The following is a 13,066-nucleotide window of genomic DNA, read 5'->3' on the forward strand; positions in this document are numbered from 1 at the left end:
CAATGGGATGGTGTCCTGTCCAGGGTGGGTTCCTGCGCTGGACACCCATATTCTCAACTGGAAATAAGCAGGTTGGGAAATGAATGAATAAATGAATAAAAATTATTGCAAAATAAAAATTCGTCAAGTATACAATAATCATATAAATGCACAACAAACAGTTCAGTATGAAAGCGCTCAGTGAGCCAATCCATATTAGTTATTGTTTTTGAACTATTTGGTGGTAGAATGTGCTCCTTATGATTTTCACTTTGCAAACATTTATTCTTTGATTTAACCCACCACCTCTACAACCCCTGTCACTCACTGATTCATCAAAATTTAGGTAATTGATTATCTTACTTGTTTTTACTAATCTTTCTTAAATTTATGTATAGCTCACATTTATTTCAATGTTTAATATCAAAAGTGCTTTAAGTCTTTATTTAGAAGTTTGGTGATGTTTTTGTGATTAGAAATGTGCTGTAGGAACTTAAGTCTTGTTCATAACTATTAGCCTGTGGTAAAACTGGTTTCATCATTCCTTGTTTCATTTTGAAGTTGCAGTTTCCAAGAACCTATCAACAACTTCAAGTGAGCACTTACTGTACTATTAATTATGCTCAAGTGGTAATCTACCTGTGCAATTTTGCTTTATTTTCCTACTTTTATTTTCTTTCAAATGTTTTTACTGCTTCTGATAGAATAACCTAGCAACAGCACCAGCCATATAATCATCTCTTCTGCAGCATTCTCCTTATGTGATACTATACCATGAAACATTCTTGCCCTTAGAACTTCAAAAAATTAAAAATGATATGTAATCTACTGTATTATGTTTAAAATTCTTCCCTATTGTGATTCAAAGAAAATTTCCGGGCCGAGCACAGTGGCTCACACCTATAATTCTAGCAGTCTGGGAGGCCGAGGCGGGAGGATTGCTCAAGGTCAGGAGTTCAAAATCAGCCTGAGCAAGAGTGAGACCAGGTCTCTACTAAAAACTTAAAGAAATCAGTCGGATAACTAAAAATATATAGAAAAAATTAGCTGGGCATGGTGGCACATGCCTGTAGTCCAAGCTACTCGTGAGGCTGAGGCAGAAGGATTCCTTGAGCCCAGGAGTTTGAGGTTGCTGTGAGCTAAGCTGACACCACAGCACTCTAGCCCAGGCAACAGAGCAAGACTCTGTCTCAAAAAAAAACCAAAAAAAAAAAAAAACAGAAGAAAATTTCAGGTTCACCTTTTATTTTTCTGTGAAATAGGAGAAAACAAGTTTGATTATAACCCTAAATTTATTAGAATTTGCCATTCCCATTGTCCAGAACCACTCACACAGCTGTGTATGTGTGGTACTTCTATGTATGTGTGCCATATGCCCATTTTGGAGTTGATCTCACAGGGCAGAGACCCTGTGTCTAATCTTTTTACATTATATACTCACTGTAGTCCAATGGGTATTTATTGTTTTCTGAATATGAAGATAAAGATTTTAGAAGTAACTAAATATTACTAAATTTCCTAGAACTCATGCTTTCTGAAAGAATACAAATATAGATTTAAAGATTTACTGGGGCAATTTTACATCTAAATGCTTCAGATCCAAGTTTGAAGGCAAAGCCTTGCAATACATTAACCACGCAGGTTTACAGATCCTTAAAATCTCAGATGGATTAATAAGGTGATACTTTCACGTGATCCTCAGCACATGGAAAGAAACAAGAAAAGCAATAATACAGTCAAGAAATTATCCATCGTTGAACATTAAAATATAGTTCTGACTACTGCAAAGACAGCTAATTCTCTATCAAACCGGAGAGAGAAAAGGAAGTTTCATGATGTTCACTTTCTAGTTTGGAATTAGTATAAAAAGAGTATGATCAGTAAAGAGAGTAGGAATATTTAAGAAGGATTACATTAAATCTTAAATTCCTGGTTGATTTTTTTACTTGTTTGCCTAGATCTCGGTATTATATTTTCTTGAGGCTTGTGAACTTGATGGAAGGATGTGATCTTACTGTGGCATCTTAAGCAAAGGCCCAGTCTTCGGGAGATTGTGTGTTAAGGTGGTAAAGGGACAAGTTCTCTAGAAACGTTGCATTTCTGCAATTGCTCAAATTAATTGAGTAACTTTGATCGTGATCTGGCAAGATGGTAAATGGCAGAAATGTCTCAGCTCCCTGAGACTTGAATTTAAAGTAGGCTCACCTCTTGTCCTTTTGATGATAGTTGCAAGCTTGTACCTTTATCCTCCAGGGTTTTCCTATCAGTAGCCCATTTCTGGTCTTATGGCACTGAGAAAACATTCATTTGACCTTAAAATTCAATAATGAGTTAAGCAGAATAAATAGCTACACAGGCCAGTCCAAGGTCGCAGAGCTTCTGTTCCAAATTTTCATGTACTTCATGCATATGCATATGCATATGCTTCAGTTTTTAGAAAGAAAGGATTATAATCAGGGTAGAAATGAATATTGGAACCCTGACATTTTGCACATTGCTCTGTGTAAAGGGAAGACTGCAGAATCAAATTCTGGATGTCCAAATGTGCTCAGAGTACCAACATGCCTTCCTTCCTACTTAAATATTCTCTAGGACATTGTGCATATTTGACAAAAGGCTACTGTTAAAAGCAGAAAACCCCAGCAGAATGTTTGCTTCTGGGCAGGGGGAAAGAGGGTTAATGTTAGATAACTCCTGGAAATTCAGCTCTGCAGAAATGATCATGATACTGATACTTCTTGATTTACTGGGAGTTCACTCTAACATATACACTATAGGAGTAAACAAAAAGCGGACATGGAGCCTTTTGATCTGTATAAAGCAGGATCATGAAAAAGGTCAAGAAAACATAAAAGCAATCTAAAAACAAGAGCAACCAAAAAATTACAGAGGATGTCTTACTAAAAAAGGTCAAAATTGGTTGTGGATTGGGAAGCATGGCCAAATTATTATACAGATGAATATCATTTCTACTTGAATCTTAGGATGGTGCAAACATATTCTCCATCCTCAAGCAGTGGTTTTCCAAAGTGTGGTTCTAGAACTTCTGCGGCATCAGCCAACACCTGGCAACTTGTTAGAATGCAAATTCTTGGGCCGTACTACAGACCTATTGAATCAAAACTCTGGGGATGGGGCCAACCACCTGTGTTAACAAGACTTCCAGGTGATTCTGATGCATGCTAGCATTTGAGATAAATCCTTTTCTCAAAACACAAAGTCTGAATCTCCAAAATATTACCTTCTAGTTGCAAGGACACCCTATCAGAATTTAAAAATTTTTAGTAATCGTTTAGAGACACTGAAACAAATATTCTGATAAAAAAGATGCTACCTTCATGTATTTATTAATATACAAATTCTATATGGAACCCCTCCCCATTTTTCCTTTTCAGCTTTTAGGCAGTAGTTTTATGTATCGACTCTTCTATTCATTGCAAATCATAAGAAATACTTCTTATAAATATAACATTTATGGTTTTCAGAGATTATATATATGTAATGTGTGCAGCATTATCTATTTTATTAGTAGTTGGTGAAGGAAATGGTTTAACACTTCTTATGTTCTGTAGGCTTTGTTTTACTCTTGGGTAAAATAAAGGGCTTGAGTTGGGTTTCTGAAGTCCTTTCCATTTCTTAAGATCTGTGAATTTTTAAATTGCTGAATATTTTTTCTCTCTAATACTCTAAGCTTCTTTGTGAACACTGGCTCTCTGCTGTTGTTTGAGCTTCAAGATAGAGATATTATATTTGAGGGCTCCTACATTTCTACATAGATACAGACTTTGCCAGAAAAAATGGCTATGGTAACATGTTACCTATTTCCCTACAAGTAGGTAAAGGTTAAAGCGTTTGTTAGGTATCCTGATATATGAATTATAATATTTATGCTATCACAAAATGCAGTTCAGATTCATGGTATAATTTGATATATAACACCCTACTTAACAAAACATACCAGAATTTGACTTCAATTTTATTTTTCGCTTCTACGAAAGTCCTTTAGCTCCAACCAGGCTAGTTGTTCACTGTCCTGCAAATACATCTTATTCAGTCCTCCCTTTTATCGTTGGCCCATATTGTTTCTTCCCACCGAGAGTGTCTTCCTTTCTACAACCTCTGCTCCAGTGCTTTTCATGGTGATCCTTCATATCCTCTCACTGTAGGATTTCTGTACCTCACAAATTACCTGTCGTGTAGATCATGCTTAATACATATTTGTTGAATGGATTAATTAATAGCTCCTGGATTATTCTTCTTGTTCACTATGTGCCTAGCACATACTGCATGCTTGGTAAATATTTGTGTGCTGTTAAGTAGGTTTGTTTTTCTAAGCCTCAGTTTTCCTGCTCTTTACTAGATATAGTACTAATTGTCCTTCACTTACTTTGTACTTTGACTGTCTTAATTAAAAGATGACATTTAAGTCACAGTAAATATCCCTCAGTCAAATTGAAGAAACCCCTCAAGTCTTTTTGTGCAAACTTTGATCCATCACCCCTTGAACATCTTCCCCATGTTGTAGAACTCCACATATTTTCTGATGGACCCTACGTAAGCTAAGTGCTGAATGGAACTCATTTTAAGGTACTTCTGACTTAGAAGGTGGCGAATACCCTGTTGGCGTTATGCTGTCACTCTCTTTTTCTTTTCTGGTACAACTGAGATAACCTAGGTTGTGAGTGCCATGACGGCTAGTGCCCAATTTGACGGCTCCTCCTCAGAAAGCCTCGCTTTTTGGCTTCCTCACAGTGCTGCCAGGACGCAGCCGGCCCTCCGTCCCCGCGCTCCGGGGCCCACCCGGCTGCCTTCTGGCACTGAAGGCAGCGGCTGCTCTGCCACCCTTCTCTTCAGATAAGCATGGCTTGGAAAAGCTATCTTTAGAGGTGATGAGTTTTTGTTTGGATAGAATTATGACTAGTATAAAGCCCACACATGCTAACAAGCCACGGAGTGCAAAATAATTATTGAAAGCAATTTGAGAGAAAAGTGGAAAATCATCTGAAGAAAAAACAAAATTGTTCACAAAGCTTTGGTCCAATTTTTGCTGTTAGATTGAATCTTGAGCTTTCCTTTTCTGCTGCCAGGTAACCGAAGCACTGACATCTCTGTTCTCTTTGGATTCATGGGATTTTACTCTTTCTTAAACCTTTCTACCTGGCTTCTTGATATCTTATTCTGCATTGGCCAGACAAGATATTATCTACTGGGCTTCACCTTTCAGTGGGCAACCAAGGAAGGAATGGCATTTTACTTGTATCTTGGTTTTACTTTGGTGTCACTGAATGTCTTCTCTTTACGTCCCTCCATGTACTCATTGCTCCTATAGAAAAAGTAACCTTTTCTACCTGAAATGATACATACTCTTTGCCCATGACCTTGGGGATGTGCATATAAGTTTATAAGATGTATGTATTATATTCCATATATTATGACTAATTCAGTTGCCAAGCATGCCTCATTCTAGGCTGCATATTGCTCTGCAGTGCTTGAATGGGTAATTCCAAACCAATGGTATGTCTACTCACCTTGATTTAGCTCTAAAAATAATACTGCCAAATGACAAGGAGAATAGGCATGATACACAAGTAATAAAATACTTCTAATGGGCCCTAATTTATTTTTTTCCCTTGAGGAACAGCAGAGAAAGAGAATTAAATTAGTTCCTGGAATGCAAAGGGGTAACACACATGCCATTAGTACCACAGAGTATAAATATAACATAGGGTTTCTGGGGGCAAGTTTATAAAGCAGAGAAGCAGCAGAGCTTACATAATTCCTGGCTCTCCATTGATTCCACAGCATAGGAATAGAGATTCTGTATCCACCACAGCCAAAGTCCCAGCAGAGAGGGGCCTGCCTTGGCCAGTAGGTTGGGAGAATACTCCAAGAATGAAATGAGACCTGCCTTCCTGTTGCATTATATATTCATAGGTTAGCTGAAGAGGCACTAGAAAACACTTTGTTTCTTTAAATAAGGAGAAATATGGCATGGGATATTCAGACAATGGAGGGCTAAGATCTGATTACATTAGGAACACCCATGAACATCAGGAATAATGACATCAATCTACAGTCTCTCTGGAAGCTGGTTAGGCCAGCTTAGCTCTGCTAAGCTACTGAAAGAGGGAAGGAGATGAGTTTTCAGGGCCACCTCCATTTTCTCTCATCAGTTTCCATTTGTGCAGGGGTTCACTTAGTTTTTCATGTCTATAGATCTTAAAATTCCATTTCTGGAGTTAGAGCCATTTTTAAATGACTGAATAATTCTTTGAACTTAAACCATGCTAATGATCCATTTGAAAACAAATGTATTAAATAAGAGCTATAATCTATAGATAACTGTCTCTTTTGGTGTGTGGAAAAAGTTTGATGATAACATTATTTGAAAACCAAGCCAGGACATTTCAGTATGGTAGCCATAAGATTATCTTTATCCCAAAACATAAAGTGAGTCTGGAGTAGAGAGGACACAGGAATTTATAACAAGAAAACATTTTTCTTTCTAACAAGAAAAATGTCATATATGAAGAAATGTATATATGAAGCATTTCCACCCTTTGGAGAAGAGCAGAATATTGTCATTGTAAGAGGAAATTTGAGGCATCAAAGTCTAAAACACATCTAAATGGAGTCAAACTACTTAGTTTTCTCCTCCATCAAGGTGCACCTGTGTTTTGGTCCATCCAGGGAGATACCTTCCATTGTCTCTTTCCAAGACTCTAGAGCAGTGATTCTCTAAGTGTGGTCCCCAGACCAGCATAAACAACATCACTTGGAAGCTCATTGGAAATGTAAATTCTTGTGTCTTCTCTACTCCAGACTCACTGAATCAGAACCTCTGGGAATGGGACCCTACAATCTATATTTTTAACAAGCCCTACAGGTGATTCGATATAAACTAAAGTTTGTGAACCACTGCTCTGAGTACATCCCTCTTTCCCTTCTAATAGAGCATTCTGGGAATATCATTTCAACTTTATAACAGTAGAACTGATTATATTACCCATACTTTTGTCCTTGTAAAATTTAGATTAATTTTTTTAAAAACCTGCTTGGAAATTAACTAGTTTTTCATTGAGTGACATGAAGGAGATTGTTGTTAGCATTTAAATTACTTTGTGTTATGAGACTCTCATTAATTACTTATGTTCTTAGTAGCTGATACTTTATTGAAAGGACCTGTGCTAACATTAATAAATGCAAACAGAGTGGAAGGTCCCGAGGTTAATGAGATAATGAAACATTAATCTGTGTTTCTTCTTTAATGTAAAATGGAGATTCATCAGGTTCACTTTGTATACTTTACATTTGTCTTTTCAGGAAGAACAAAGTATGCTAGCTATGGAAGATGAGGGCACAGTACAACTCCCACTGGAAGGGCACTACAGGTAAGATAGGAATTTAAAAAAACAACAATTTAAGTAATCAAATGTGTTGATATGTATTCTATTTAAGAATTTCATACTATGTGGACTCCCACAGAGGTTTGTTGAAGTTGTGTTAGAGAAGAAAGAACTGAGACTAATGATTAGATTATCCGAGTCCCTGTACTAAGTTCTGCCAATTCCGGCTGTGTGACTATACCCAAGTAGCATATAAGGAAGCAGGATGGGGAGCTGTTTTCTGAAGTATTTTCTTCCCATATTTTATAATGTATATCTAAGATTCCTTTTATATTCTTAGAAAGTAGCACCTGAAGACAGGTCAAAATTTACTTTTCATATAAATGAGCTAGATGTTCACCAAGTCGATCACAGATAAATGCTTCAACTCTGGGAATTTGCTTTAAAAAAGAGATAATCTATTTCTTGAGTTGAAAGATTGAGTCATTTTGGGAAATATTTATGCAGTTCTCCAAAATATGTTAATCTTCTTTATGTACAAAGACATAGCAAAAGAAAGCAAACTGCTGTAAGTTATGATAAAAACTTTTGCAAGTATTTAGCCAAAAATTATCTCTTTTTCTTTCCCTTTCAGTATAATTAAAATAGTTTTCCTGTACAATTATATTTTATGTTCCATTTAGTAACCAATTTTATGATCTGAATGTGTTTGAGGACAATCTAAGGCTATGCCAGTGAAAAATCAGAGAAATCTTTTCTCTGAGGAGGGAATTTGTCCTAATGTTGAAAAACAAGATATGAAAGAATCGTTTGGATCTTCAGGGTCTGACTCTAAAATCATATTTCCTAGAATTTTAGGAAATATATACCACTTAAGGATGAGCACAAGTATAGAAGGCATATATATATATATATACATATATATATATATATATATATAAACAACATTTAAATATTAAAATCTTATTGATTGTTTAGTTGAATCAGCATATTACCAAGAATATTCTGTAGAAACTCTTCTCATGTGGTACCACTCTCAAAAGGGCTTTGTGGTTAAATAAGTTTGGAAAATGTTCTATAACTGCATTCCAGTTTGGAGATTCACAATGCATATTAGCATATGAAACAATCTAAGTAGTACTGCATTTTTTAAAAAAAAAAAACATGTTTAACTTTGTTTAATCTAGCATTTTTTCTACTCTTGCTCACAAGACTCTTCTTCACATAATATGAAAAACTTTTATTTCTCATGATGCTTTTTCAGAAATTAGTTGATCTTATGCTTTGACTTACTAGGGAGATATCTTTCTGGGAAGGCTAGGGGCTGGAGGATTTAGAGGGATTAAAGAACACATTTCTCAATTGAGCAAGGAAGGGAGATCCAATGTTTTGCTCCTCTTAAAAGTTGAATTTGTTGCTTTTTTGTGAAGAACCACCAATGAGGCTTGTGTGAGGTCAGCTTAGGATCTCTGGAGACATTTTTTGTCCATAACAGAGTTTGTTTCCTATGTGTAGTAAAGTGAGAGCTTTTTTTCTCATTCACTGAAACTCTCTTTCACTTGGTCAATGATTTATTGCTGCTGCCATTTGGTTATGTTTCTAGCCCTGGGGATGTTTTGGAGCTTCCTGAATATTGCCTATAATTGGTGCCATTTTAAAATGTAAAAGAAGCACCTTTAGTATGGGCCCTGCTATTGTAATTCCCCCATTTGGAAAGGCTCTGTCAAACACACAGGCTGCCTTCATTTATTCAACAAATACTTACTGAGTGAGTACCAAGGGTTTGGCTCTTAGGGGAACAGTAGTGAGCAAATGATCAAGAATCCTGGTCCTCATGAAACTTATATTCAAGTAGAATAGAGGTAGAGGGAGACAGAACATAAGCAAATGAGCAAATAATGTAGTATAGTATTTCAGATGATGAAAGGTACAATAAACACAAAAAGCAAATAAAAGAATGGGAGTGCTATGGGGGATGGAAATAGCAATTTGAACTAGTGTAGTCAGTGAGAGCCTGTCTAAGAAGGTGACATTTGAACAAAGGAGGAGAATGGTCGCACCATGTGAAGGGACATTATGAACAAAGGGAAGAATGAGAACAAGGCCCCAAGACAGCAGCAAGCCTGTAGTGTTCCAGAACAGTCAGCAGGCCATTGCATTGTGGCTGGAGAGGAGTGAGCAGAGATGCAATGGCAGGAAGTGAAGTTGGAGGATAGGAGGGTGGGGAAGACCGAGACTTACAGGCCATTATAAGGACCCACCCTTTACTCTGAGTCAGTAGGAGCCACTGAAGGTCTGAGCATGGGAGGGAAGTGACCTGTGATGCCATGAATGTTAGGGGCAAGAGCCCAAGCAATAGATGTGCAGAACCTAATCCCTGTAAGTTGAAATGAATTAAGAACATTGCAGACAAAATCAGTGTCTATATAGCTCAAACTTTTCTTTAGGTTTTTTATTTTTCCCATTTTTTAAAATAATTGACAGAAATATTCAATACTTCTCCATTTTAATTATCAAAAGTACTGTACAGGAAACAAAATGTGGTGTGTGTGTGTGTGTATATGTATATAGATACATATATACACATATATATACACACATAATACAGTATTATTCAGCCTTAAAAGGAAGGAAATTCTGACATATGCTACAACATGAATGAATCTTGAGGACATTATACTAAGTAAAATAAACCAGTCACAAAAAGACAAATACTTTATGATTCCACTTACATGAGGCACTTAGAAAGTCAAGAGACAGAGACAGAGTCATAGAGACAGAAAGTAGAATGGTAGTTGCCAGGAGCTGGGAGGAGGAGGAAATGGAGAGTTATTGTTTAGTGGGTATGGAGTTTCAGTTTTATAAGATAAAAAGAGTTCTGGAGATGGACGATGGTGATGGTTGCACAACATTATGAATGTATTTAATAACACTGAAGTGGACATTTAAAATGGTTGAGATGGAAAATGTTATGTTATGTGTATTTTACCACAATAAAAAATTGGGAAAATGGGAAAACATGCTCTACAGAGACATAAAATTGTCCTATATTTAGTTTCTATCAATGAATAACTGCAGTTATTTCTCTAATGTTTATTATTTCATTTTGGATAAACTCCTATCTAGAGATGATCCATCTGTGATCAATATTTCTGATGAAATGTCAAAGACTGCCTTGTGGAGGAACCTTCTGATTACTGCCGATAACTCAAAAGATAAGGAGTCAAGCTTTCCTTCTAAAAGGTTTGAATTTTAAAATAATGAGAATTTATACTGATTCTGATTGTTTTTGACATAAATCCATTAGCAAAAGAATAATATTGGTGTCCATCAAATTTAGATCTAAAATATTTCAGAAATTTTTTTGAAAGTGGGTGAAATTATAATTTTCACAAATGTTGGTATGTTTTTTAACATCTCCCTTTGAAGTTAAAAGCTTACCCCCAAATTATTATAGTTGGGGGGAAATGGTGCTATAAATGAGTCCTGATGTGCATGGTCTTTTTGATGTTCATGTTGGCCTTTTTGCAGTATGATTTTATTTTATTCTCTATCACCCATTTCCCAGGATCCCTTTAGGTATTGACCACATTTTGCTCTCCTTCATTTCTCTTTTCCTAAGCCAATATGCACTGTGTGTAAGCAATGATGATTTTCTATTTAGTATATTTCTAGTCCCCCATTCCAACCTCCTAAAACTCTTTTATAAGCTTCATACCCCAAAACTTTCAGCTCCTGAAAGTTCTAGCCATTCTTACTTTTCTGTATGTAATCATATGAACAACTCCTGTAGTTTAAGTGCATGCTGGGGCAAGAGTGGATCCTTAAATATCAAGGTGAGATTTCCAACTGAATTTTTTAGAATTTACAAATAAGGGTTCAAATCACCCAGTCTCCTTAGATGCTGATCTGAAAAAAAGGAACTCCTATGTTATGCTAATATCTCTTCTTGTTAGAGAGTGATTGAGGGATTTGGGACAGTGTTTAATTATTAACTTCCTTTTTTATAACCTTAAATTAACTTTTTCTACTTAATTTTTATATTACATTTTTGTCATAAGCTCCCCTTCCTAATCACTCTAGAAGCTGATTCCCCAAAGGTAAGAAAGACCCTCTCCCTCAAACCTATTCCTTGGTTGCATTTCCTTATGTTAAATGGTGTCTTCTAGAAACCTGGTTAGTCTTTGTCCTTTGTGTGAATTTTGGGGAGGCAAAAGACATGGAAAGTCTTGGGCTCAGATCCAGTATCAGATCGAGTTTCATGGCATTTCTGTAACTACTCAGCTCTTTAAGTGGGTCTGAAACTTGAGTAAAGTTTTTCCCTCCATGATTTATACAAATGCATCATATATAAATCAACAAATGTCACAGAGCTGTATTTGGTAAAGAGGCTTCATTAGATTTGGAGAATGTATTTCTATATTTCTTGTTGCTGGTTTTGTCACCCCAAAATGGCATGCTGCTTCAGTGTCATCCCTGTACCAAACAGTATAAATAGGACAAGACCAACAGCAAATGTTCAGAGTCTTCATCCCAGAACCTGGGGATTCTGTCTCTCAACTACCTCCAAAATTTACTCCAAAGTTGGTTAATATATGTTCCTCAATAGGGTTTCTCAAAAAATTTTAGTTGGCTATTTTTTGCCTTTTAATAGGACCTAAAAATCTTCATGTATTTCTTTGCTTGGCTCAAGCAAAAGTAGCATTTTATTCTAAAACATTCTTTAACTCCCTTTCCCAACAATCCCTGCTATAATCTGATAATTCTCACAGTAATTCTGTTTTGCTAGAACTCTTGGAAGAAAATCAGAGTTATGAGAAGGATAATATCTCAAGCCCATTGAAATATATACTTGTGGACCCTTTCACATTAAAAATATGGCATTTCTCTAATTTTTTTAAAAAACGTGAAGTCCAGGTTCATGAGCTCAAAAAAAAATGCTATCTGTGGGAAATACGTGGAGAATTTGAGACAATCAACCCTGTAGATTGTTTTTCTTCCTATATATTACGGATTCATAGTCCTAACTCTTCCTCTGTTATTCTTCGGTTCAAGTAAAAGTTTTTATGACATGTTATTTTAGGCACTCCTTAAAGTCAAGTCAAGTGACACTCCACAGAAAAAAATCTTTTTTTAAGAAAAATATGTATTTAGATGATTTCAGACAGTAAATTGACTCTACTGAATAATGCAATGTGCTTTAAAGAAGGACCAATTTTAAATAGATCATCCTTTATATTTCAATATAACCACTATTTCTTACTCTTTAAACATGTATTTTCACCAATGTAAGGTAAAATAGTTATTTCTTTATTTCTTATTTCTGAAATAAAGCTATTTCAACTATTGTGGGATGGAAGTTTGCTTAGCTTTCCTTATCTTTTGATGTGATCAAATCTGTAACTGTCTGGCGGGGCGTGGTGGCTCACGCCTGTAATCCTAGCACTCTGGGAGGCTGATGCGGGAGGATCACTTGAGCTCAGGAATTAGAGATTAGCCTGAGCAAGAGTGAGACCCCATCTCTACTAAAAATAGAAAAAATTAGCCGGGCATGGTGGCTTGCGCCTGTAGTCCCAGCTACTCGGGAGGCTGAGGCAGTAGGACCACTTGAGCCCAAGAGTTTGAGGCTGAAGTGAGCTAGGCTGAAGCACTCTAGCATGGGTGACAGAATGAGACTCTGTCTCAAATAAACAAAACAAAAACAAAAACAGAAAACAAGTCTATAGCTTCCCATGTGAAAA

The 13,066-nt window shown here is 36.3% G+C and overlaps 1 protein-coding gene across 11 annotated transcripts in view; it reads left to right on the plus strand.

Annotated features, from left to right (window-relative positions):
- SLC4A10 (solute carrier family 4 member 10) overlaps positions 1–13,066 on the plus strand; it is a 302,950-nt gene that overhangs the window by 277,935 nt on the left and 11,949 nt on the right. For 8 of the 11 annotated variants that reach the window (XM_012735715.2, XM_012735716.3, XM_076005597.1 and 5 more), the window contains 3 exons: positions 7,303–7,370; positions 10,452–10,568; positions 11,387–11,425. In XM_012735715.2, coding sequence (XP_012591169.1) covers positions 7,303–7,370; positions 10,452–10,568; positions 11,387–11,399 — 198 coding nt within the window. In that variant the 3' untranslated portion in view covers positions 11,400–11,425. The remainder of the gene's footprint in view (positions 1–7,302; positions 7,371–10,451; positions 10,569–11,386; positions 11,426–13,066) is intronic. The other 3 variants (XM_076005601.1, XM_076005602.1, XM_012735712.3) reach the window with 1 other exon arrangement.

The sequence above is a fragment of the Microcebus murinus genome, chromosome 8 (assembly GCF_040939455.1).
Source record: "Microcebus murinus isolate Inina chromosome 8, M.murinus_Inina_mat1.0, whole genome shotgun sequence".
NCBI classification, from domain to species: Eukaryota; Metazoa; Chordata; class Mammalia; order Primates; family Cheirogaleidae; genus Microcebus; species Microcebus murinus.